Source organism: Danio rerio, chromosome 12 (genome assembly GCF_052040795.2).
Source record: "Danio rerio strain M-AB ecotype USA chromosome 12, GRCz13ab, whole genome shotgun sequence".
Lineage (NCBI taxonomy): Eukaryota > Metazoa > Chordata > Actinopteri > Cypriniformes > Danionidae > Danio > Danio rerio.
In genome coordinates this window covers 9,967,842-9,995,834 of record NC_141032.1, presented here as the reverse complement: position 1 = coordinate 9,995,834, position 27,993 = coordinate 9,967,842, and the positions used below count along the sequence as shown (strand labels likewise).

Sequence of the window (27,993 nt, the reverse complement as noted above, 5' to 3'; positions counted from 1 at the left end):
TCCAGTGAGTGGCAGTTCTGTGGGTATAAATGCCTTGTTGATGCCAGAGGTCAGAGAAGAATGACCAGACTGGTTCAAGCTTATAGAAAAGCAACAGTAACTCAAATAACCACTCGCTACAACCGAGGTGTGCAGAAGAGCAGCTCTGAACGCACAACACGTCCAACCTTGAGGCAGATGGGCTTCAGCAGCAGAAAACCACGCTTTTTGCCACTCCTGTCAGCTAAGAAAAGGAAACACAATTACACAATTTATACAATTGGCACAGGCTCACCAAAATTGGACAATAGAAGATTGGAAAAACATTGCCTGATCTGATGAGTCTCGAATTCTGCTGCAGCATTTGGATGGTAGGGTCAGAATTTGGTATCAACAACATGAAAGCATGGAGCCATCCTGCTTTGTATCAACGGTTCAGGCTGGCGGTGGTGGTGTAATGGCCTCTATAGTCAGGAGAACGGGAGATTTGCATCATGGATGTGCAGCCGACAAATCTGCAGCAACTGCGAGATGCTATCATGTCAATATCGACCACAATCTCTGAGGAATATTTGCAGTACCTTGTTGCATCTATACAGCAAAGGATTAAGGCAGTTCTGAAGGCAAAATGGGGTCAACAAGGTACCAGTAAGGTGTACCTATTAAAGTGGCCGGTGAGTGTATGGTTTGGTGATATACGTTTTTGACTTGGTACTCTAGAAAGCTTGTTTGCGAAGATATTCTAAAAAGTCACCCCATAAAAAAAATTTAATAACAGTAAAACATATAATTAGTTATAATGACAGTTGTACAACTGCAATAGTTTTGCATGTTTATCAAAGAAACAACATTTAAACATATGCTCCAGGTCTTTTCAATGAACCTGAAAAGCTTGATCAGCTGCTTCAGTGTTTAAATATGGTTGAGCTCTGCAAGACATTGAAACATAAAAATGAATACTCCAGTGCATGCAGATGAATCATTGTCAAAATTATTGCAGGCGCAATAAATACCTAAAAATATCACATTTTAAGTCCATATCACCCATTCCTAGTAGATATGCACTGCAGATTTATAGATCAGATCGCACAGTCTTGCTTACATCTAATTGTCTGTCATGAAACCCCTGCAGGCCCGGCACAACAGTTGCAATCACGGTCGGTGGAGTGCTTCTCTTCATCATTTTGCTGGCTCTGCTGGTGTTTTACCTACGGCGACAGAAACATCAGAAAAAGAAAGAAACCATAAGGAGACGCCTACAGGAGCACGAGGTCACATACCTGTATTTTATTTGCATTCGTTTAATCATTTGAAATCCTACTGTGGTTGAGCTGCAGAATTTACTCATTTTGATTTCATGCTGCTATGTTATGTTGAACAGAAAATGCGTTTGGATTTGTCTATTTGTTTTGTATTGTATACATTTGTATTGTATTGTTTACATATCAACAAAAGGCTATTTTGTTTTTTAGGAAGTAGTCTTTTGGGCTGAGATGATACTGTAAGCCAATACTGATACTTTGCCTTTAATATTTCTCTTATCCACCGGAAATGTCAGTGCAGATCAGAGATCAGAAAGACTGGTAGAGCCACCATTGTGACTTTTAACCAAATGTAGTCACTTCCCTACATTTTGCAAGAACCTTGCAAAATTTGATATTTTATTGGAATGGAATCTTCTAATTAGCAATTTTGGTACTTAATCAGTTTTAACATTTTTTTTATAATTGACTTTTTTCCAAAACATTTTCTCAAACAACCCATTTGGATTTTAAGTTAAGATTTCATTCAGTTCCAACACAATATATATATTTGTTTACATGCACTTTTATTCAGCAAAACTTTTCTTAAAAAAAGTTGACATTAAAAAAAAAATTGTTGTCGTGTCTAAAATATGCACAGTAATCTGCCCTGGCTAAAGTTCCCAGATCACCAGTTAACTACAGATAAATGGGGAGCTAATCTCCTATTAAAGCAATGTTATTGTAAAAAAAAATGATAATTAAACCGATATAACAAAAATAACTAAGCAAAAGAAAGCAGGTAAGAACATACTGAAAGGATGATGATCATGTACTCACGGTTAATGTTAGGCTAGTTAATAATCTGTTTAAAGAATAGTTAAAGTAAAAGCAGCGACCACTATATATGTATTTACACAACAGTTTTGTCTGGTTCTCGAATCTGATTGGCTGATAACTGTGATATATTTAAGTAATATCCGCACCCGTACAGCCTCTTTACCCATTGTGTATTACTCCGCCCACACACAACCAGCAAAAAGCAGACACCACAGATCTAAAGTTTAAAAGATGCTTGCTCAGCTGTTTAACTGTCAGCTTAAATCCAACGCAGAAGAAAGTAGTTCCTCATACAAAAGGGCTTTTGAGACTCTCCATGTTTGATTTTGTTTTTATATACACAATCATGCTGTCAAACTGTTGTATAAACGCAATATCACACTCTAAGCAGTGCGATATGGCTGTATACTCCGCCTGCGGCCTCGTGCCAACGCATGCCTCCCACCATTGCCAATATAAAGCCATATCACACTGCTCCTCATGTGGTATTACTCATTAATAAATATATCCTTTTGTATTTAAAATCTTGAGCTCTTGAAAGCAGTCACACGCATTAAATCACCTATGCGTGCCATTGATTATTCTCATTTGGTATTCACCTGCTTTCTTTTGCTTGTGCAAACACAATTATTTTTGTCAGTCGTGCTGCTTCTCGATTATAAGACCACTTTTGCACAAATATTGGGCCATCCTTATTGTCTAACCCTGCTTTTAAGAAAACTACAAAATAAAGTGGCTAGTGGCAGTGACTGTCTAACCCTCCACAGCTGAAATCTACGGGTTTCCGGGTGTTAATGTCAAGCCCTGTATAGATATATATATATATATATATATATATATATATATATATATATATATATATATATATATATATATATATATATGTATGTATGTGTGTGAAACAAAAAAATATACATACTTTTGTTTGAATCTTTGTGCAAAATTTCTCTTGAATTTAAATGTATTATCTTTCTTTTTCTGAAGATAGTCTTGACAGAAATGTTTTTTAAATAAATATATCTGTTTAATAAATCTGTTTTATTTAAATGCACCAAAATATATAGCCTATATTCAATGAGAAATGAATAAAAATAATCAAAATGCAGTGTACTTATTTATGCTGAGAACTGTTTATGTTGTGTGTGTATATATAAATTTATTTATTTATTTATTTATTTATTTATTTATTTAGTAACTTAAATATTTAATGGAAAAGTGTTTAGGTGGCCATTCAGATTAAATAATAATCTAAAAAATATCTGGTATATTGACTTGGCCAAATTATGATTTCAACCAAAAATTCCATAAAATGCTAATTATCCTAGTTGTGGAACAGAGTTCATTGAGCCTAAATATAAAATAAACACGAACTAAAAGTAAATTTAGAAAAAGTCTGCCCAACTTTGCTGTTCTTGGCCACTTTATATGTAGCAAAGCATACTCGAGCATTCTTCGGTTTGTGCAGTCTGAAGAATGTGTGATTGGAGTATTGCTGTTTACTGGTGTCTCATTTTTCCCTGAAGCTGGTGGAGCCGCTGACCCCGAGTGGAGCAATGCCAAACCAGGCTCAGATGCGGATCCTTAAGGAGACAGAGCTGAAGAAGCTCAGAGTGCTCGGCTCCGGAGCCTTCGGCACCGTCTTCAAGGTAAGACACTGCACACAGCAAGGAAAAGAGCTCTCTGTTACCATTCCTTGTCTCAATATTAGATTTTCAGCTGAAATATCCAGCCATAGAAGTATGCCAGTCTTTGCTCACAAACACATGCCTAGCCAGTCTCTTAAATTACCAAAAAACGCAAAGCAACTGGAGTTGCTGGAAAATGACTTCATGACAGGGAGAACTCATACTAAGCTTTCACTAATGTATTAATGAATGCAGCAGGCAAGGAAGAAATAATATGTTTCACTATTTTAATTTGTAAAAATGCTAAGGTAGTGTTTTTTAAGTTCTGAATGTTAATCAAATGTGTTTTAATAATCCCAGTTTAAACAATAAATGTAGTTTATTTTCCTACATCAGCTGTTCCTAACTAACTAACAGTTACTTTACTTTTTAATTTTGGTAATCAATCATTTTTGACACATTCGCACATTCTTAGATCTGTGATGCTGGCTAATGGTCACATGACATGCAAGTGAATTGATAAAAAAGGTTTGTTAAAGGGATAGTTCACCCACAAATGAACTGAAAATATCATAAAAGAAGATGTTTTGAAGAATGTTAGTAGCTGGTACCCATTGACTTCCATTGGAGGGGAAAATATTAATATTGAAGTCGATGGCTACCAGTTCCAAAATTCTTCTAAATAATAGTAAGACAAGTAAGACAACATTCTAAGTTATGTTATTCCCAGATAACAACTGCTGTATAACAAGGGTTTATCCGGGAACTTGGAATCACCTTGACCGTCAGTGAATATGTTGAAATCCATATACTGTGGTTACAATCACATCCATATGTATCTGCTTGTCTTTCACACTGCTGTTTTTGACTGTTTGGTGCTTGTGACTTAATGATACATAGCTTAGTATATGCTTTATTCAGCCAATTTAGTTTCTGTTAACTTTGACAGTTTGGCTTGGTCTTGCGGCTGAATAATGCACAGATTAGTGTATACTTCATCAGCTGTTTTTGTTTCTGTTAGCTTTGCATTTAATTGAAGAAGAAATAAACTTTTATGGCTTACATTTTTAAGTTTGTGGTAAGCAGCCGTGTAATGATTGGGGTAAAGTACATCCAGGATATTTTTTTTCACAGAATAAAGCCCCTCAGTCTTAAATAACAGACCTCTGCTTTGCATCACTTATACCGTATTTACAACTTATACCGTAAAATAAAAATCGCAATAAATAGTCCTTGTAATCAGTTCGTAATCATCCTTTGGCTGTGTGTGTGCATGTGTAATCAGACTGAACCAGGAACAGCAGTGAGCAAGGTGCATGACTGGAACTTGTAGTTTGTGTAATGGTGGATTTGTAGTCCATAGCGATCTGTTTGTTTGCCAGTGATCTGCCAGGATTAGATCGCTGGTGATTGTGACAATGGGCATCTTTGAACCCTTTGATTTTATAACTGTTCAAATCTATATCAGGATTTTTGTGCAGTCCCATTCATGTATTTTTTTAAGCGGAATAATTAATTTACTGTCTAATAGTTCTAACCTGTTCCTCTTTTCTCACCAGGGTATCTGGGCTCCTGATGGGGAGAACGTGAGGATCCCTGTGGCCATCAAAGTTTTACGTGAGAACACCTCACCCAAAGCCAACAAAGAAATCCTGGATGTGAGTGTGTTGCCATATTTTACCATGATTTCAATTAATTTTCTTTTTAACAAATTTTTAATGTGTGGTGTAAACAATAGTTGGTGTGTTGGTATACAATGTGTGGTGTATCCAAAAAAATAGTTCACACTGAAATAACAATTCCCACATATGTTTGTTGCAGAAATGTTGACATCTGCCCTTCATTTAGTTGAGTAATTGGTTTTTATTTTATTTAATTTATTTATTTTTTATATATTAATATTACTATAATATATATATATATATATATATATATATATATATATATATATATATATATATATATAGTCAACTAAATGAGGGGCAGATGTCAACATTTATATATAATTAATATTATTTTATTATATTTTAAAATTATTATCATAAAAAATTGAGGGTTGTTTATGTTTGTAAAATTATAAAAAAATCCACAGAGACTTATGCAATATACTTAATAAATGTTTACTCTATAATTGAACAACCCTAAGGCTTAGATTGACAGTCTGTAGAAATACTCACATGTTCAGAAGAAATCAAAATCGAGATGGCTCCCATTACTCAGAAAAAGCACTAGATTTGCCATTTATTGTAAACCCTATTTTTTTCCAAATGAATGAAGCTCATTGCATTTCGCAACCAGTTTTCAAAATCTTTGTCTCCATAATAAAAAATAATGCACCTTCTTGCTAACAGTGTCAAAAACACATTTGCAGTACAACTCGATAACAATAACCAATTCTGTGTGAGTTTTAAAGTCCGGGTGAAATCAAAATGTACAATGTTTGTTTTGCTGAATCACATTGTTATTCCTAAAGTAAACAATTAATCCGTAAGTTTATCCACTTAAAAATATATATTTTTGGTAATCTACAATCAAAGTCTGACCATTAGCTATAAAAGCAGTCCTTCTGTTGACTTCAACCTGAGGGCTACCATAGCAACTCTATATCAATAATTTTAACCGCACCCCTGTTACCATTAGTTTGCTATGAGAGAATGATGCGCAAAAACGTCCAGTTCACGCTGACTTTAATATATACTTTAATATATACAATATATTGTGTATGCGTGCCTCTCTCCACAGGAGGCTTATGTGATGGCAGGTGTAGCGAGCCCATATGTGTGCCGTTTGCTGGGAATCTGTCTGACATCAACGGTTCAGCTGGTTACTCAGCTCATGCCATACGGATGCTTGTTGGACTACGTCAGAGAGAACAAGGACCGAATTGGCTCTCAGTATCTCCTCAGCTGGTGTGTTCAGATTGCAAAGGTAAGATATCTTCAGAAATTACACCAAATGTGCTGTTGGCAGCAAGCTTTGTTGTCAGTTTATATAATATCTAAGTTGTGTTTTCGCAAAATTTTTGAGACTATAGGTAAGTAAAATGAAAGAAATTTAATTAAAGAGCCTCTATTATGCATTATAAAAGGTCATATTTTGTTTTTTTGGGGTCTCCAACAACAGTCTGATATGCATGCAATGTCAAAAAACACTTTAATTGTCTTATAACATGCATTTAATTTTACCTAATTATCCCAGTGGCTCCCATATGTCTTGTTCAGCTATTCATTTGTTCCCAAACCCTTCCTTAGCGCGATGCTAATCTGCGCTGATTGGTCCAATGATCCAGTCTGTTGCAATTGGTTGACTGCGTTCAGTGTGTGAAACAAGTAAAATGCCCACCATGACTTATCGACAATTTTGTATTCAGAGTGCAGAGTGTATGTGTGAGCCCAATGAAGGAGTGCAATAAATCAATGCAGTTAAACACCAGAATATTGCTCTGTTCTTAACCATGACACACATTCAGTATTATTCCACACAATAGCAAAAGCTGAACTATTTTGAACCTTGACCTCCACATGTGTGTAGAAAAAGCTGAGGGTGACCATAGCAACGACAAACGGCAAAGGATCGCAAGCTCATAAGCGAATTTAAATCCATAAACAAAGCGGCACGCTCAATGTGGCTTTAGATGCGATATGAGAATATAAAGAGTTAACAAGATACAGTGCAAGCGGTTACAAGTAACAAAACACAATTAAATACATATTTTGCAAGCTAGAGAAAATAAGGAACTTTAATCGCAATTAATTACACTTAATGGAGGAAGATACTGGTCCATGAACTGTGTACTGTAAAGTTCCTGTCCAGCTCTGACAAAGTCCCATACATCAATAGTCTTTTCTGATTCTTCCTTTAACAAACAGCCGTTAAATCTTGCGTTGTAAGGGTGTAAATTGCTGAAGCACTCTTCAGTAAAATGACAGAAACGCAGCACAAGGCAGGGGCTTTGATGCTGAGGTATTTTTGCAAAAATAAACTTCAACCACTGACTCTTCACAGCCTCATCTTTGGGTAGGGAAAATAACACTAACTTTCCTTCACACGTTAGAGCACAGCGTCTTCGCGACTTGATTCAACCGGGATCATCTACAGTGTTTGTCTTCCTCTTTTTCTTTCTACAGTGTTTGTGGGCATGGCTGGGGTTTCAATTTTCCCAGGTCTGTGTGCTTAATAAATGGGCGGGGCTTGAGTTCTGTATTGACATCACACCAACACGGCTAAAGACTTGTTACAGCGGCTCTTCATTTGAACCACGTGTTGACTCTTTTATAGATTAATCAACAGCACTTTCAGATTTAAGCCTTAGCTGAATATTTCACTTCACTTAGAGCTGTTACACACTGCATGGAAGGTCATTTTCAAAAACCCAGAATAGGGGCTCCTTAAATAAACAAACAAACAAACAAACAAACAAACAAACAAACAAACAAACAAACAAATAAATAAATAAATAAATAAACAAAAAACATGTCAGGTTAAATGCATCAATCTTGTACATTTTATTAGAAAGATTTTGATCGCATTTTGGTAAATTAAATTCTGTTTTATATTTACACATTTGGCAGACATTTTTACACAAAGTTTCATAGATTGCATTGAAGGTACAGATTTGATGATTCTTGCTTTCCCTGTTAATATAATAACACCCCAATTTTATCATTACCAGCACAATGATATATCCACAGGAAGATCTGATTTCAGTATCTGTGTATTTTACAGAAATATAAATTGTGAAATCTTTCTTTTTACAACACATTTAGCAGATTTAAAAAGATATTTCCAACCAGAATCTAAATTTTGTCACCCTTAAGTGGGTATAAACTTTTATGAGTTTCCTTCTTCCACACTATTCTTAAACTATGTTGGAAAAAAGCAGCCCTTGATATCCATAGTAGAAAGTTACATAAAACACTATGGAAGTCAATGGCTGTTTTTTCTAACATTCTTCACTGTCTACTGTCTACTGTCTATTCCTTCTTTGTGTTCAACAGAAGAAAGAAACTCAAAAAGGTTTGAGGGATTAAGCGGAGGATGAGTGAACTATCCCTTTAAGCATAGGTCTCAAACTGAATTCCTGGAGGGCCGCAGCTGTACACAGCTCAAACACAGCTGATCCAAATAATCAAGGTGTCCAAGACTACTAGATCAGCTGTGTTTGATTAAAGTTGGAGCAAAACTGTGCAGAGCTGCGGCCCTCCAGGGATCGAGTTGGAAACATATGCCTTTAAGCATTGTAGCCAGGCACAGAAAGTGTAGTCACACAGATGTGCGTAAGTTGATTTGAATTCATTCAGTCAGCCAGAGTGGGTTTACTGTGATCTCAGCACTCTCTCCAGTCATTTTGTTACAACCAACAACATTTGAGCACAATGGAAGTAAGAGATACCTTGTGCAGTGTATCTCATTGTTAATTACAATAGTTTTCAATCAGACATTAATCTTGTGCTGATCTGAAGTGATATTAGCTTCATTTAAACCGCTTTCTGTTTTCAACTCAGTTTAAGTAAATGTTTTAATTTACACACTGTACACACACTGCAAAGTTTCAGCTGCTAACACTAGTGTTAAAATGCACTGCTGAATTTGGAATTGTGAGATTGTCATGTCTGTATCTTTGCGTACCCAGGGAATGAGTTACCTTGAAGAAGTGAGGCTGGTTCACAGAGATCTTGCGGCTAGGAATGTTCTGGTGAAAAACCCAAACCATGTGAAGATTACAGACTTTGGGCTTGCCAGATTGCTGGACATCGATGAGAAGGAGTACCACGCTGATGGAGGAAAGGTGCGTGATTCACAAAGCTTTAGCTTCAACTGGTGTAATACAGGAAACAGAGCTGGAGTGTTGTTAAATTCCTTCACTTACTCTCTTGTTGAATTTAAAGAGGGAAGATTTAAATAATACTACAGTATCTGATAAACGTCTTGTTGATCCCAGTTGTAAGAGCAACAAATAATAACTTGACTTCTAGTTGATCATTCGGAAAAGTGGCAGAAGGTAGATTTTTCTGATGAATCATCTGTTGAACTGCCTCCCAATCATCACATATACTGCAGAAGACCTATTGTAACCTGCATGGACCCAAGATTCTCAGAGAAATCAGTCAAGCTTGGTGAAGGAAAAATCATGGTTTGGGAAGACATTCAGTATGGGGGCGTGTGACAACAGCCTGAGGTATCAAGACATTTGTGCTGCACATTACATTACACAAACCACAAGAGAGGGCAAATTCTTCAGCAGGATAGCGCTCCTCATACTTCAGCCTTCACATTAAAGTTCCTGAAAGCAAAGAAGGTCAAGGTGCTCCAGGACTGGCCAGCCCAGTCATCGGTCATGAACATTATTGAGCATGTCTGGAGTAACATGAAAGAGGAGCCAATGAAGATCTGGGAGTCCTGCAAGAACGCTTTCTTTGTCATTCCAGATGACTATTAATGCGTTATTTGGGTCATTGCAGAGATGTATGGATGCAGTCCTCCAAGCTCATGGGAGTCATACACAATATTAATTGTTTTTTCACTGCACCATGACTTTATATTCTATACTGTACATTATTTCTGTTAAGTGACAAAACTATTGTCTAAGCAAAGTCAGAGCTTACTGTCCTAATTAAATCATTCAAAATCAAGTCATGATCATATTTTATTTTGGTAAAATAAGCATAATCTAGAAGCCTTTACCTTTCATATAAGCCACTTCTGTTACCAAATGACCAACTAGAAGTCAAGTTATTATTTGTTGTTCCTAAAACTTGGATAGGCGACAACACTTTTGTCAGGTTGTGTCTTTATTTTGTTTGTGGGTTGTACATACAATATAAATATATACAAACAAATTTAATATATGTAGAAAAAAATTATACTAGAACATGCCTGATGCTCGGAAAAAACATTATTTTCCACATATTTATATCATTAGAATATCTTTCTAAAAATAGAAATACTTAATATACACCCTGGCAGCTTAACTGATTAAAGTAGAAATTGCAAACCAAGTGAAATCAAAAAATCTTTCGGTCACGTAGAGCAATTGTGAAAAAAAATGAGAGATAAAATTTGACTACTAGGTTTGTGTAGAACATACACACATACACTACAGACAATTTAGCTTACCCAATTCACCTATAGCACATGTTTTTGGACTGTGGGGGAAACCGGAGCACCTGAAGGAAACCCACGCGAACACAGGGAGAACATGCATGTGTGTGTGTGTGTGTGTATATATATATATATATATATATATATATATATATATATATATATATATATATATATATATATATATATATATATATATATATATATATATGTATGTATGTATGTATGTAACGTTGAAGTCAGAATTATTAGCCCCCTTTTAATTTCCTTTTTCTTTTTTAAATATCTTCCAAATGATGTTTAACAGAGCAAGAAAATTTTCACAGTATGTCTGATAATACTTTTTTTTTTCTGGAGAAAGTCTTATTTGTCCGGCTAGAATGAAAGCAGTTTTAATAATAATAAAAAAAAAATTAAGCTCAAAATTATTAGGCCCTTTAAGCTATATATATATTTTTTGATAGTCTACAGAACAAACCATCGTGATAAAATAACTTGCCTAATTACCCTAACCTGCCCAGTTAACCTAATTAACCTAGTTTTTCCTTTAATACATATAAATCTAATTTACAATCTGTATGTACAATGCAGATAAAAGTCATTAGACTGACAGAACATGTGGGGTATTTGGAGCCTACAAATCCTATATTTTTTTAAATTGAAGATACTTAAGTTCAATGATTTGGTTAAATTTAAAACAGCACAATTTATGTTTAAAGCTAGGAATAAATTACTTCCGAAATGCATACAAAAGTTTTTTGAAGAAAGACAAGGGGGAGTATCTAAGTATTTGAGTAATCTAAGGCCCCGTTTACACTAATGCCTTTTAGTTTGAAAACGCATAAGTTTTGCTACGGTTACGCCATCCGTCCACACTACGTTGGAGTTCTCGAGTGCCGAAAACGGAGCGTTTCGAAAACGCTGGAGAGGCCGTTTTCATTCTAAAATGCTGCTGCTCCGTCTCAGTGTGGATGGGGAAAGACGGAGACATCTGAAAACGGAGGCGGGGCTGCAGACATTCGCCTCTCTGATTGGGGCTTTTCCTCAATATTAAGTAGCCTAACACACACAGTTCAGTCCTGAATCTTCTCCGTGTAAGTTCAGACTTCGCAAGTTTGATCAAGGCTGCATCTCTTCTTCTCAGTTTGATATGGAAAACATACCGAGGACACGCGTCAATCTTCACAGGGAACAGTGTACTTTATAACTTCATTCACATCACCCTGGCTACGTTGTTTCACTTTCTCAACAATAAAATGTAAACTTGATATAAGGAACTGCCTATTTTTATTTTAATATTAACAACTAAACAGACAGCAGAAATGTTGAGGCGTCGTGCTGCATGAGGGTCATCTTCACTGTGTGGATATTTATAACAAAACGAAGCCTACAACTGCCTCCTTTCAATTTCATTGAAAATACGAAACATACCCTCTCTTTTGCTGAATATCAGTTTTAATAATCGATAATGGCCATTATAAAAGTATAACATACAATAAGTTTATACATTATAGTAAATAAAGGCAAGCGATCAGTCAATATGCAGAATAGGCTACGTGCTTACATTAATCATTAACTTATCTTTGTGCTCAGCCAAAACACGTTACCTGAGAACAAGTAATAGATTCCAGGGACCAAAGTCAGGGAATATGTCGTTAGATAAAGACAACAAGATGAATGAAATATCACGTTTAATAAATATAGTGAGATTAGATCCAGCGGGAGATGCTTGATGAGAAGTCCGACTAGCACAGCTCTCATCTGGGTAGATGGGCTCCAGCGATTGCCAAAGTGTGTGTGTGTGGTCACGTGATGTGCGTTTTCAGCGTTTTGGTGTGGACAGAGAGCTGTTCAGAAACGCTGGGTAAAGCGCGAGTGTGGACGCGGATCGTTTTCATTCTAAAACGCCGTTTTAAAACTAAAACGCACTAGTGTAAACGGGGCCTGAGAGAAGAACGAAATTTCAGGAGGTTGAAAACAAGGACAACTTTAAAAAGTTTGTGTATGTCTGTCTGTGGTGTGAAATTATGGAACAGTCTATGTCAGACTCTCAAACAATGTCAAGACAATAATCAAGTTAAAAGGTTGTAGAAATATGTATTATTAAAGGAATATAATGATGAAGGTGATTGAAAAAGGATCAAATGAAAAAGGTATGATGTAATTTCAATTATTGGCTATTTGCTGTACTATGTATTTTGGGGGTTGGGGGGCTATGTTACAAAATGTGAAGTTACAAATGGAATCAAACATATAATTTGGTAAAGATGCCAAAACAATAAAATATGTCTAATATAAAAAGAAGAGATAAGTAAAAGAAGAAATAAGTTAAAGTAATAGACGATTGATGTATGTGGTAATGGGGTGGGAAAATAATAAGCTTGTGCTTCATCCCACTCCCTTTTCGACCATGTTGAAATGTATTTTTTGTTAATGATATTTTATGTATGATATTTCTGTTCGAAAATAAATAAATTAAATCAAAATCAAATCAAAATGTCACTCTAAGCTGTATAGAAGTGTCTTGAAAAATATCTAGTCAAATATTATTTACTGTCATTATGGCAAAGATAAAATAAATCAGTTATTAGAAATGAGTCATTAAAACTATTATGTTTAGAAATGTGTTAAAAAAAAACTTTTCTACGTTAACCAGAAATTGGGGAAAAATAAACAGGGGGCTAATAATTCTGACTTTAACTGTATATGTAAGTACAAAAATAATTGGTTTACATAGCACATGATTTCATTTGTTATGATAGAAAAACCAATTGACAGTTTTGTTAAAACTGGTCTCATTTTTGTTTCAAGACATGGAATCAGTAGGTCATTAAACAAAATATTAAAAATTATGTTTTACTCAAACCAAAATTATAATTCCATAGAAAATAAGGTAACACTTTTTAATAACTACACACTATATATCATTTATTAAGCATTAGCAAATAGTGAATTCATAATCTGTCAAGCATTAACTCTACATTAATAAACGTTAGTAAGCAGTTTATAACTGCAGCTACAAATTCTCTATTATTGTCTTATAAGCAGCTATATAATGTGCTTAATGAGTGTACTTTCATACTTAGTTAATGATTTATTTTTCATTACTAAATTAAGTATTGCATTATTTACAAACCAGTTGTATTTAAGAGTAGTTGAGGGTTTTTAGGATCATTCAGAATGAGTTTGTAAATGATTAATAAACTATTTAAATCAACGTTTATATATCTTATTATTCAGGCATATACTAATTGTCAACTAATATGTTAATAAATGCTTTATTAACTCAAGTTCATGCAGTTTTGTGACCTAATCTAAGGTGAGGACTTTTCATGCTTTATAAATCCCTTATAAATGACAAATAAAGGCTCTGAATTAAATGAACAATAATCTTAGCAATCTTTTCTAAAATGTAAAATGACTGTAAAGTTTTAAAATTGCTGAATAACAGGAGTGTCAAAACACAACAAAACGGGATAAAACAACAATATAATTATTAAACAATGTAATAAAATGTAATGTTTAAACTCTACAGTGATTTTATTTTAGATCAGGTTGCAAAGATTTATTTTTTTATTTGAAGTACAGTTTCATTTGTGTATCTTTAATTGAATAGGAATGAATAATGTCATTTTTTCTGTCTAGAATTTAACTGAGCCTTTATTTGTCATTTATAAAGGATTTATAAAGCTTAAATAGTCCTCACTTTAGATTAGGTCACAAAACTGCAAATAATAAGGCTTTTTTCCAAAGTTATATTAAGAATGTTCATGTGTTTGTGTGGAGTAGGTGCCGATCAAATGGATGGCGCTGGAGTCTATATTACACCGGAAGTTTACTCACCAAAGTGACGTGTGGAGCTACGGTCAGTATCAGCCAGGGTTTACAGTTACTCTGCTGTATTTAACAACCGTCTGCTCTAAAATAAGCTCTCTCCATCTCAGGGGTGACCGTGTGGGAGCTGATGACCTTTGGCATGAAGCCCTATGAGAGTTTTCAAGCGCGGGACATTCCAGAGCTGCTGGAGGCCGGGGAGCGACTCTCACAGCCGTGCAACTGCACCAAAGAAGTCTACATGATCATGGTCAAATGTTAGTGCTCACTTGTAATGACCATAACCATCATGATTGAAGTGTGTTTGCTTGTTTGATTCAAATGCTTTTACTTGAACTTTTTTAATCTCAAAAACTATTGTTCACTGTAACTTATATAAAAGGAACAGAGTTTTTCTAAAGGTCAGAAAAATAGAACAATTTCTAATTATTTTGGTCTAAAATTACTATTTTAGCAACGCATTTTCCAAAAATTTACAATATTTAAGGGCATTTCTTGTTTTGTTTTGTTGTGAAAATATGCTCAGATTTACACATCCTAATTCTTTTACTTTTTTGATCTCAAGAATTATTGGTCTGTGTAATTTATATAACAGGAACACTGCAAGAAACTAATTATATAAAGCCTATTACAAAATATTTAATGCATGAAGGACTCTAAATGGTCCAAATAATTAAAAATGTTCAATTCTCTTCAACAACAGCATTAGAAAAATCATGTGAAGATGTACAAATGTTTTGAATGACTCAATGAACGCAGCCTTGTTCAAATAGGCTGAATGTGTGCTGTGATAATGTCACATGACCAGTGTTGGGTAAGTTACTTTTAAAAAGCAATAGATTACAAACTACTGACTACTACTGGAAAATAGTAATCTGATTACATTACTAATTACTTCATGTAAAAAGTAATCAGATTACTAATTACTTTACTTCAAAGTTACTCTTGAAACATATAAAATATACCTCTAAAAAATACAAAATAAACGGCAGCATTTAAAAGATACCTTCACTCCCACACAAAAATCCTATTTAGCCTGTTTAGGCTGAGTTAGTCCGTTGTGTTTTTGGGCACTGGTGTCCTCCTTGGTGACAAGTATTGTCATAGAATTCAAGTGCTTGAAGTTGCTTTGAAAGCAGTTGAAAGTTCTTTAGAGACTAGACATAGACTGCATTTCACAGCAGTATTTTTGTTTTTACCCTCAATGAAATCAAATGTCTGCATTTACGTTTGAAATAGCAAACACTCTCGTCAACAAACATTTTAGCTCATTTTCCTCACAAATTTTTTAATCACTCTCTTATAAAGTAATACTGCAGTGGAAAACGTGATTTAAAATAAGCCTTTTTTCTTCTAAAAACTATATTTGTACTTTAAATAACGCAGTGATATTGATTTTAGTAACTGTAATGAAATTACACTAATTTAAAATTTAATTCAATACATTACTGTGTTCCCCAAAAATGTAATACTGTAGTATACAGTAACGCATTACTGTGGAACAGGTTACATCCAACTCTGCACATGATGCATCTAAAGTGAGTCACACACCGCTATGCCGTCACATCACTTTCTTTATGCAAAAATAATATTGTCATAAAAAACAACGTTAGAGATGACGTAAACGTAATTTGAACCATATCCTTGCTAGGATATCTGTGGGAATCCAAAAAGAGCAAGTTCCTCCAAATTTTGCGCCATTTGCTTAATAATATGTTAAATTTTGCAGTAAATAATCGCTGAATTATGGAGGGAAACAACAGCTGCTTGTTTTTCTATTCATTACAAGTCATGGAAATTGAGCTCTTTAGTTTAGTGTCTTTTGAATGAAATGTTAACCAAGGTTCTGACTCTCTGCGATCATTAAAAATCACATGGCAGTTCTCATAAAGAGTAGGGGTGTAACCCCCGTGTACTGGCCAAATTCTATGCCTCCATTGGTGTGGTGAGCACACTTGCGCCGTTGTCCTGTGGCTGACGTCGCACCATCCAAGTGGATGCTGCACACTGGTCTCGGTATGGAGAGTCCCTCCTCATTGATTGTAAAGCACTTTGGGTGTATGGCCATACACGATAAATGCACTATATAAATACACTTTACATAAGTAGTGAAAGTCAGGAAATTGGTTTAGAGTGGCAATATTGTATTCTAGATTTCAGCATTGAGGTTTTGGAGGCAGTCTGTATGTGATTAACAATGTATTTATTTATTTTTACTTTTTTATTCCATCTCGACTTTCAGTTTACAATTTTCCCAAAATGTCTAAATACTGTGGATTTATTGCATTTTTAGGACAGCAAAGGTTTAGGTTTTACCATCTCAGCATAGTAGCTTCTGCGTTGTGACCTTTTTGTGTTTACAAAAGTAAACTAGAAAAAATCTGCATGGAACAGGAGTTGCTTAGACTTTTATTTCAGCACGTCGATGTACTTCCAACTGAAACTGAATATGGAGGGAGTGGGGCTTTCTTTTTGCGTTTCATTTCCTTTTGGCAAACTAACGGTAAGAGTGCTGTGGTTAAAAAAATTGTTGCATGTGAACAATTTTAGAAGGTTAACATGCAAAGATTAATTGTTGAGCTAAAGAATAACAATGTTCACTAGGCAAATAAACAATACATTTTAATTTTTTCTGACCTCGGTTGTAATTCAGAAGAACTTTGAGTTGGTTTTTTTGACCATATTTCTGTATGTCAGGTTGGCAGATCGATCCTGACAATCGACCGAGATTTAAGGACCTGGTGGATGAATTCACCACCATGGCACGGGATCCCTCACGTTATGTTGTCATCCAGGTACGTGCATTCCTCATTTTTCACCTTTAAAAGCATACGAAGAATAACATAGGGCTGTAACTAAAACTAGATCGATAAACAAGCAATTATATATAATGTGTGTGTAGGACAACAGATTAACTATTGATTATTGTTCTGAAAAATTGGACGATTCAACGATTCAATGAACACAGCCTTGTTCAAATAGGCTGAATGTGTGCTGCCATAATAAAACATGACCAGTGTTGGGTCAGTTACTTTAAGAAAAGTAATAGATTACAAACTACTGACTACTACTGGAAAAATTGTAATCTGATTAAATTAGTAATTACCTCACGTAAAAAGTAATCAGATTACTAATGACTTTACTTTGAAAGTACGGTCCCACTTTATATTAAGTGGCCTTAACTAATATGTACGTATACAGGAATTAATAGTTTGTTACAATGTGCTTATTGTGTAAATACATGTATTTATTGTGTACTTATGCTTGATTAAATACATGTATGTTATTACATCTGTAATTAACTTTTGTAACTACATTTGTAAATACAATGTTGACCATCCCTTACACCTTAACCCCCCCTTAAACCTACCCATGCCACCAAACCTGTCCATAACCCAACCTCTATTCCAACTCAAAAGCACAACAAGTGTTCTCAAATACATTATAAACACTGTAAGTATATTGTATTTATTTTTTGATGTAAGTACATAGTAGTTAAGGACACTTAATATAAAGTGGGACCGAAAATACTTTTAAAACAAATATAAAATATATAAAAGAAGGGCTGTAACCAAGAATTAGAATAATAAGCAAGCTGTTGCATATAATCTGTGTATGACAACAGATTAACTATTGATTATTGTTCTGAAAAAATGTATATTGTATATCCTTAAAGAATAAATGATGAATAAATTAAACAGTATAACAGTATAAATTATAAACCTTCATGTTCATTTTTTGGTCACTTTATTTTGATGGCGTGTTTAAGTTACATTGCATTTACCTGCCAACTAATTCTCATTAGAACTTAAGTAGACTGTTAGGTTGGGGTTAGGGTTATGGTTAGTGTAAGTTGACATGCACTTGCAAAGTTTCTTATAGTCAGTTAAACATCCGTTGAATGTCTGTATGAACAGACATGAAGCAGACAGTCTTCTAATACTCAAACGGGCCTTCAAAATAAAGTGTTACCAATGTAGTTTTTTCATTCTTTTTCAAATATTTCCCAAGTAATGGTTGTTTTACAGAGAAAGGACACAGCATTCATGATTATAAGTTTTCTTTCTCTTCTGCAGAAATAAGTTTTTTTTTAGCTTGGCTGCAATAAAAAAGTTTTACAAATTGTATAAAACATTTTAGGGTCAATATTATAGATAAAAGATGTTTTGTGAGGGAATGCAAAGATGTTTTAAGTACCCTCTCAAAACCGTTTATTTCATTTTATCATTCCATTCTGCTGTCATTCTATCATTAAGTATTTTCGAATATTTCTCATATATTTGTTTATCTTAAAAGCTCGCTGAAATTAATATAAAAATCTCTACATTCACTTTCTTTCCATTCAAGCTGAGCGTCGATCATCGCCCTTCATGTGCAACCTCTAAATCAGCGAATGCATGTAAATGCTACCAGATGGATGCTCTCCGTATGATAAACTGATCCCAGATCAGCTTCTGTACACGCTATTTAAAGTGTTGCCTGTTATCAAACAAATGAAGAGTAGCAAATGAATCTCTAGTTTTGTTTTGTTTGATAACAGAGGTGTGTAAGTGCTGACTGACGGTTGCACTCTGTATGATAAACTGATCCCAAATCAGGACACTTTGGGATTCGGGTGTGCGTTTACACAGACAAATCCTCTGGTCCCACTTTATATTAAGTGGCCTTAACTAATATGTACTTACATAGGAATTAATAGTTTGTTACAATGTACTTATTGTGTATTTACTGTGTACTTAAGCTTGATTAAATACATGTATGTAATTACATCTGTAATTAACTTTTGTAATTACATTTGTAAATACATCCCTTACACCTTAACCCACCCTTAAACCTACCCATACCACCAAACCTGTCCATAACCCAACCTCTATCCCAACTCAAAAGCACCACAAGTGTTCTCAAATACCTTATAAACACAGTAAGTACATTGTATTTATATTTTGATGTAAGTACATAGTAGTTAAGGACACTTAATATAAAGTGGGATCAATACTCTTAATAATATGTAAACATGTCTGTTTCTCTTAAATGAGCACAAACAGTTACTAAAGTAATCAAATGCTTTTATTATAGATCTGTGCATTCTTACTGTGACACCTCTCTGTTATCAAACAAAACGAAACTAGAGATTAATTTGCTGCTCTTCATTTGTTTGATAACAGGTGTTTAAATGGCGTGTACAGAAGCTGATGGGAAAATAATTAATGATAGGATGATAGCAGGATAGAATGGTAAAATACAGGAGAATCCCGGCAAAAAGAGGAGGGTTGACCTGTATGGAGCGTACAGGAAGTGTTTGTGAAAAAACATCTTTGCGAGGGATCGCAAAAACGTAAAAATATATATTTTCCTATCACTCTGTTTTTATTTTCTCTCCTACTCATTTTTTCCCCCACCTTCCCGTTCCTTCCGGGTCTCCGTAGTATTGCATACATACATAGAATTGAATGTAGGTACGTTTCAAGAGTTCACACTTAGCTGATGATTGATTATAAAACTTGTTTGGCATGCTGTCCCAAGAGACAGCTCTGAGCTCATAAGATCCTCGAGCCCGAGGCTCCCTCTTCTTTGCATTGCGAGAGGGTAATCTGAGCTCAGGTAGATCTCAAAACTCCCCTGCTATAGTAGCTAATGAACAGATAGTGATTGCTCTTAAGAGATAACTAATTACTAGGAGCATGTCTATGATGCCTATTTGCATTAGTCAATTGACTTAAGTTGCATGTTTTTGGGCGGTGGGAGGAAACCGGGGACAACATGTAAACTCCACACAGAAACGTCGGCTGGCTTGGTAGGGATTATCGAACCAGTGACGTTCTTGCAGTGAAGCAACAGTGCTAACCATTGGGCCACCCATCTAGGAAAGGAAGAGGAGTAGGGGTGGAAGGGGGGATTCTTCAAAATGAAAATGGCTGTCATATGAAACTTAGGGTATTTATAGTGGCTTTGGAATCGTCTGATTGGTAAATCATCAATTGAATAATGCGGGACCGGCTGCAAGCAATCATAAGCGTGTGATCTTTTCCAAATTAGTTTAGAAATTAACTTCACTTAGACAATTTCTAGGTTTTTAGGTCTCTGCACACTGAAATATTCTTGTGCATGTTTTTATATTTGTATCTGAAAATTGTTGTCATGCACAGAAACATTGAGTCCATTTCGATATAATCAATATAAATAATATCGATAAAACAATATCGAATAATCGATATAATGCAAAAACAAACAAACAAAACAATTCAGAAAAAAAAGCAAAACATCATTTGCAAAGACCTTAATGTTCTTGTGCATAGCAAGAGTAGTGATGCGCTTTATTTAACCCTTCAGTTGTACATGAATGCAGTCCTTAAATAACATAATCACATTATTTGAGCGGTGATATTTATGATACAGACATACATACAGTAGATGATAGCATTTCTCTCCTTTCCACAGAACGAAGATCAGATGAGTCTGTCGAGTCCTGTTGATAGCGAGTTCTTCCGCATCCTGATGGCAGAGGAGGGCGGGAATGTGAAGGAGTTTCTGGATGCAGAGGAATACCTGGTACCACAACCTGGCAGCATCTTCAACACACATGGAGAAATGAGAGCCAACGGGCCGAGCAGACACCACTCACACCGGGTCAGAGAACCAATCATTCTTTTACTCAATAAACTGGGTAATGGAACAGTTCAGCTTAAATCATTTATCCCCTCTTATAGATTCAAGATTTTTTCTGAGAAGGTTTGGAGAGTGTTCAGTTTGCAGTGAAGGCCTATTAAAGGGATAGTTTATTCAAAAATTACTCTAACCTACTGCCGCGAGCAGCTTATATTGTTGTTTTCTCCCGCATATGCATAGAGACTCCTGGATGCCTGCAAACTAATGATAATCTCACGGAAATCGCGCGTCTCCACCCGCTCTTAAAATACGTTGTCGCGCATACATACCCCCCTTCCACCCTATTCAAAGTCGTTATGACCTCCCCCAACCTCACCCTAAAATCCTGCTGCTGGATTTGACATCACTGTTTTGTTTATTGCAGTGACCAAGGCAACACAGTTGTTCCTGCTGGTCTATAGCAAAGACTATGGCTGCATCCGAAACCGCCTACTACTCAGTTGGTACTGCATTTGAATTTAAAGGGTCACGAAACACCAAAACACATTTTTTGAGCTGTTGACAGTGGTATATGTGTCCCACACTGCTAAAAACACTATTAAGACACCTATATTTCACTTAAAAGTGTAAATTGGTTGTTTTTGCGTTATTTCAAGCAAATTCGTACTTCCTGTTTGAAACAAATTTTTGAAGCTGCGTCACGGTCATGACATAATAGCGTGTATTCCAGCGTGCAGACTGGGAGTCTGTGCCAGAGTGAGTCTTATTACGTCTTACAGTGTGATGCATTAATGCATGAGTAAGGCTTGGTTCAAACCAATCAGCGCGCTCTATTGTGCAACTTCATTAATATTCATTACTATCACTGTGTTTTCAGGACAGAGACGCCACGTTGTGTTGGCAAAACAAGCGTGAAGTGTTGCTTTTATAGTTTGCTGCAGTTAAGTTTCGTTTTCATTTTCTCTCTGTGAGAGCTCAGAGTCACGTGTGGATTAACAGTGTACGCGACGCTCGACAACAATAACTTACGTGTCTAAGGAGGATTATTGTTTACCTGAGAGCTGTTTTCATCTGCAAATGCTGAGATCCGGATTTGTTTGTAGTCTTCTCTTCATAAAGACGCAGCTCTAGTTGCTGGTGATTGTTCTGTCTCTACAGATTTGGTAAGTGAGCGACCAGTGCTCTTTGTTTATTCAGTTTGTTCGTATCTAACAAACTATTGCACAGAGTGTAAACACGTTAGCACCACAACCAAACTTTAACCTTGTGTAGGGTTTTTACCGCATTTAGTGACCGGAATAACACGCGCGGCTTTCTGACGCTACCTGCCGAGTGCATCTAAGTTTCTGGGAAATGCGGAGTTTTTTTTTCTCTCATTCGCCGTGCGGTATAAAACACTGCATGAAAAATACACGCTTAGAGCAGCTCCTCCAATCAAATATCTCGTGTGTTGCGAGGGGCATAAATGAATTCCCTGAATGAAAGAGCCAAACTGCAGTTAAAGTCCACCATTTAATAATTTGGCAAATAATTCGACTACAGATGTCCATGTAGGTTAAACACCATCACTTTCTCCTGTGTGTGTGTGTGTGTGTGTGTGTGTGTGTGTGTGTGTGTGTGTGTGTGTGTGTGTGTGTGTGTGTGTGTGTGTGTGTGTGTGTGTGTGTGTGTGTGTGTGTGTGTGTGTGTGTGTATTTTGACTCTGAAACTCGCGCGTGCCCAAATAGAAACTCCCACACCATCCCACTTTTCTTCCTCCGACACTCCCCCCTAAACAGAGCTGGACACGCCCACTTTTCTGACTTTTTCCAAAGTAGAGGTGTGAAAACACCCTGCTGAAACGAGGGGGTTTCATGGCCCTTTAAACGTACATCCGCCATTTTGTCATAGTCACGTGACCTACCTGCGTCAGTTGCGCACTCCAGAATCTCCCTGGAAGTAGTTAGTCATCCAGGTACTTCTCCAACCCGGGCTCATTGTGGAAATGTAGCCCCGCGGACGTTTCTGCGGATCGCGATTCACGTCCCGGGAGGTACGTATTCCAGCGGTTTTTGTTTTCGCGGATCCGCACTGTTCTTGCGCGAAAAGCTGCCGGATCGGCCGACTCGGCCGCCCTCCTCTTCCTCCTCCTCCTCCTCCTTTCCTAAACCCGAGCAACGGTTCGCAAAAGCCGTCCAGAAAAAAAAAAAAAAAAAAGCAAATGCCCTCGTCTTCGATTTCGACCACGTTTTCGGATCCCGCCGCGTTCTCGCCCTTATTTATCGGATTCCGTTTTTCGTCTTACCTGATTTCCGGAACCGCTGTTCCCCGGACTCGATCCCGTTCTTCGTCCCCGCGGCCGGCTCCTCCTCCGGGGCCTCTGCTCCGCCGACGCAACGCTGTGAGCTAAGCGGACAAACTGGATGCATCGGGAAAGCCCTCCACTCGGAGGCGAGCCGTCGGCCCGCAGCGTTTGCTCGAAAAAAACTAAACGCGGCCTTACGTACCTCCGGCCACGTAAATCGTGGTCTCCAGAAACGTCCGCGGGGCTACGTTTCCAGAATGAGCTTGGGTTGTACTTCTCGCACACTGATTTTCAAATTCTTTGAATTCGGACATACTACTCGGCTCTCATACTAATTTTAGCGTACTATATAGTATGGAAGTATGCGATTTCGAATGCAGCCAAGACATGTCACTCGTATACTTTTGAATGGGTAAAAGTGTAACAGTCAATATGGCAAATGAAGCCCCGCCTTATAGTACAGGAGCCAATCAGTGGTCGCTATATGGCTAATAAAGCCCACCTTCTAGTACAAGAGCCAATCAGCGATCGCTATAGAATGACAATTCTCTGGGGGAGGGGCTCAGACCAGATGTGGGTTTCTGCAGATTTTGTGTGATGCCAACATTTAGAAACGAAACTAAATAAACAGTTGTTTAATTTTATTGGTTATTTGTAATATGAAATTTAATTGTAAGCTTGCCATGCAGTTTTGGAGAATTTAATGTTTCACCATTCAAACAGAATGCCCGGGCATACTGCCCGAGAGGCGTTTTAAAGATGGCCGCTGAGTGAAATGACTTGCTTTAAAGAGATTTTGTTTAAAAGTACTACTCGGCCATTAGAAACATATGTTCTATACAGTATGAATGTGAGAAGTAATTTGTCATGGTCATGTGACCTACCTGCATCAGTTGCGTCACTTCACTCCCATTCATGAATTCTCTTGCGGGGCATCATGGGATAGCGCAGCATGCATGGGATACACACTTCAGATTCTCACCGGAATCGGATATACAACTTGGTTTGCATACTGATTTTAGCAAACTGTATAGCATGAAAGTGCAATTTCAGACGCAGCTTGTAGAATACGTAAGACATGTCACTCATATAGTTTTTAATGGGAAAAAGGTGTAATGGTCAATTTGGCAAATTAAGCCCGCCTCTTAGTACAGAAGCCAATCATCGATCACTATAGACTGACGATTCTTTGTGGTAGAAGCTCAGACAAGATGTGTGCTTTTATGACAGTTTTGTGGTCAACAAACCTGCTTGAATCTCAGCAAATACTTGCTTCACAGACAAATGTCCACATAAAGCCTAAATCTGTACTTTTAAATGAACTAACTACACTAGACAACAAAAGGTTTTTGGTTCTGTAATCTGTTGAAACAAACGCGAGGTACAGTCCGTCCTGTCAAACACACATCACTTGACAGCAACTACTCAAACTACTCAAACTTGTAAACAAAGAGTCGCCTTTATTTTTGGAGGAGATTCATAATTTGTGAATTACTTCAGAAAAGCAGCGTGATCAGACAATCATTATTCAGAGGATGAAAATGTGTAGAACGGCCATAAATAAGGTTGGTGTCGTGATCTTGTTCCTTTCGAGTGCGCATGCGCATTAGCTTGGGCAACCTGAAAATATGCTGATTTTGTTTAATTCAGACGATTACAAACAAAACCTATGAGACAGTTGTTGTTTAGTTTATTGGTGATTCCAAATTTGTAATGTAATCGTAAGCTTGGCAAACAGTTTTGAAGAATTTGATGTTTCCCTGAGCATGCTGCCCGAGAGGATTTTCAAAGATGGCCACTGAGTGAAATTACTTGACTTAAAGGGACTTTGTCTATAGGCGCCACCTGCTGGAAGAGAGTCAATAAGCATTTTATATCCATTATATTACATTTATACATTATATAATAATGTTTCAGTTTAGGTGAAGGCATGTTTTTACATCATAATTTTTCATTATTTTTAATCAGCATGTGATATAGCCCAAAAAATATCATACGCCTTTTTTCTGTTTTCTTAATATGAAATCAGAAAATCAAGATCAGTGTTGCTATAAATCAGGGATCATCAAACTTGTTGCTGGAGGTCCGGTATCCTGCAGATTTTAGCTCCAACCCTAATCAAACACACCTGAACAAGCTAATCAAGGTCTTACTAGGCATACTTAAAACACCCCGGCAGGTGTGTTGAGGCAAGTTGGAGCTAAACCCTGCAGGGCACTGGACCTCCAGAGATGAGATTGGTGACCCCTCCTATAGATGAATGTGTTGAGTTGCATTAAATGGGAGTCTAAAGCTTTATTTAGTCTAGAGCATTGAGTTTGCTAAAGCCCCACATAAATTTTTTTCTAATTATTGTTTTGTTTTCTTCTGAAATAATTGTCTTGCGCTTCATTCCCACCCTTCTGAATTGTATTGCTTTGAAAAGGAGACTCTTTAGTTGTTCATTCATTCATTTTCTTTCAGCTTAATCTCTATTTCAGAGGTTGCCTCAGCGGAATGAACCACCAATTATTCCAGCAATCAGTGGAAACCCACGCAAACACGGAGAGAACATGCTAACTCCACCCAGAAATGCCAACTGACCCAGCGATCTTTTTGCTGAGGCGACAGTGCTAACCATTGAGCCACCGTGCCGCACCACCTCGTTTGTTGTGCTTTCTTACAATTTGTCTGTGGAAAATATACAGTAAACTGCCAAACAATGTTACCGGTTGAAACCTAAAGTGGCAAAAAAATCTTAAAATGTATGGAAAGAGTCTTTAAAAAGGTCTTAAAAGATATTGAATTTCACTCTCTGATTCCTGTATATACCCTGTTCAAAAATGCACAAGCCTTAATAGTTTGTGTTGATTTTTTTTTCTTTGTTCTTTAGAGTACAGATCAAATGGTAGAGGTGGATGGTTTGCCCAACGGGAGAGAGTTGTATTCTTCTGTCAGCATGATAGAACAGAGTCAATACCCAACTCTTCCTGTGGGCGCAACAGCCAATGGCATGTGGCCTGGGACACAGTACCCGCCTCTAGCCCGGAGCATATCACACCGCTCAGCTGGAGGCCAATCAGACTCTGTGTTTCTGGACGGTTACGTGGAGGACAGCTGCCCCCCATCCAGCCCTTGTCGCTATTCTAAAGACCCCACCATGCCCAACGGCACTGATGGAGATCTGGAGACTGATGGCAACATGGTTTTCCTGTCTCACACACTGCCACGAGGAACACACACGCAACCTGGTAAGAGCAATGTATCATCAGCAGTAAAAGCAACTCATTTCACTTCTCAGAATGAGACATATTTAATTGGTGTTTTGCAAAAGTGATTGATGAAGTGATTCAAAAGAGAGTTATTTCATAAGCAGATACATTTTAGATTAAATATTGTAAAGAAAAATATGTAAATGCACTATGAATTCAGCCCTCGATTATGAAATGTTACGCAGAAACAGATTTGTGCTAAAATCATTTTGCAAAAGTGCATAAGTGCGATTCAGAGAAATGAATGTACGCCTCTCTTCCTTAGCAAACATACAAATAATACAAATGTATTAATTCACAGATTGTGTAAAATAGTGTAACAAAACTTGCATGTGATTTGGCATTGCTTTATATTTACAGTTTACGAATGCTGCTCAAGTGTGCCATTAATATACTGACACAGAATTTTTTTTTGTACTAATAAAACTGATGCAAATGACTAGGTTTATGGCTGATGACAAGGTTTATGACTCTATTCATTTTCACAGAAGCAGCAGATGTTTATTTATATTGGATTTATTTAGATTATTCATTTATTTTAGATTATTATATCATTAATTGTAACTTATTGGTAAATCAAGACATCACAAGTTTATTCATTCATTCATTTTCTTGTCGGCTTAGTCCCTTTATTAATCCGGGGTCGCCACAGCGGAACGAGCCGCCAACTTATCTAGCAAGTTTTTAACGCAGTGGATGCCCTTCCAGCCGCAACCCATCTCTGGGAAAGACATTGCAAGTTCTTTTCTGAAATAACATAACCTGTAATAAACTATTTAGCCAACAGAATGTGAGTAAAGAATTCTCAATATTATTAAAAGGTCAGATTAGTTAAAAAAGGAAATACATTTTTAAAAATGTTTTCTTTTAAAATGTATTATATTTATAAATTACTGCCGCTAGCAGCAGTGAAAGGCACCTCGCAACCGCGCTCACCATTATAATAATATTTTAACAATAATTAAATAATAATAATAATAATAATAATAATAATAATAATAATAATTTAACATTCATATAATTTAACCTGAGAAAATCACCGATTTATGCCAAACTTACACCTGTCATCAGGTGGCACTATCTATGGCGAAACGCTGAACTTTGTCAGTTCGCCATGGACACAGCCTTAGACAAAACTTTAGATCTTCTCAAATTAACATCACAAAGGCCTTTGGATTAGACTAACGGAAAACTTATTCGATCTGATAACGTTTGTAGGAGGAGTTTGTTAC

At 36.5% G+C, this 27,993-nt stretch overlaps 1 protein-coding gene and 2 long non-coding RNA genes across 5 annotated transcripts in view; 1 reads left to right on the top strand and 2 right to left on the bottom strand.

Annotated features, from left to right (window-relative positions):
* Positions 1-27,993, bottom strand: part of LOC147841278 (uncharacterized) — a 159,689-nt gene that overhangs the window by 71,176 nt on the left and 60,520 nt on the right. The window lies entirely within an intron of this gene.
* Positions 1-27,993, top strand: part of erbb2 (erb-b2 receptor tyrosine kinase 2) — an 83,857-nt gene that overhangs the window by 52,657 nt on the left and 3,207 nt on the right. For 2 of the 3 annotated variants that reach the window (XM_087274735.1, NM_200119.2), the window contains 10 exon segments: positions 1,112-1,250; positions 3,584-3,706; positions 5,245-5,343; positions 6,428-6,613; positions 9,318-9,473; positions 14,576-14,651; positions 14,731-14,877; positions 17,318-17,415; positions 21,059-21,247; positions 26,383-26,740. In XM_087274735.1, the coding sequence (XP_087130861.1) occupies positions 1,112-1,250; positions 3,584-3,706; positions 5,245-5,343; positions 6,428-6,613; positions 9,318-9,473; positions 14,576-14,651; positions 14,731-14,877; positions 17,318-17,415; positions 21,059-21,247; positions 26,383-26,740 (1,571 nt within the window). 3 annotated transcript variants of the gene reach the window in all.
* On the bottom strand, positions 9,347-14,390 carry LOC147841280 (uncharacterized). Its single transcript, XR_015503905.1, has 3 exons — positions 12,731-14,390; positions 11,111-11,585; positions 9,347-10,851 (listed from the first exon to the last, which is right to left on the bottom strand). It is a non-coding gene; the product is annotated as an uncharacterized LOC147841280 (long non-coding RNA).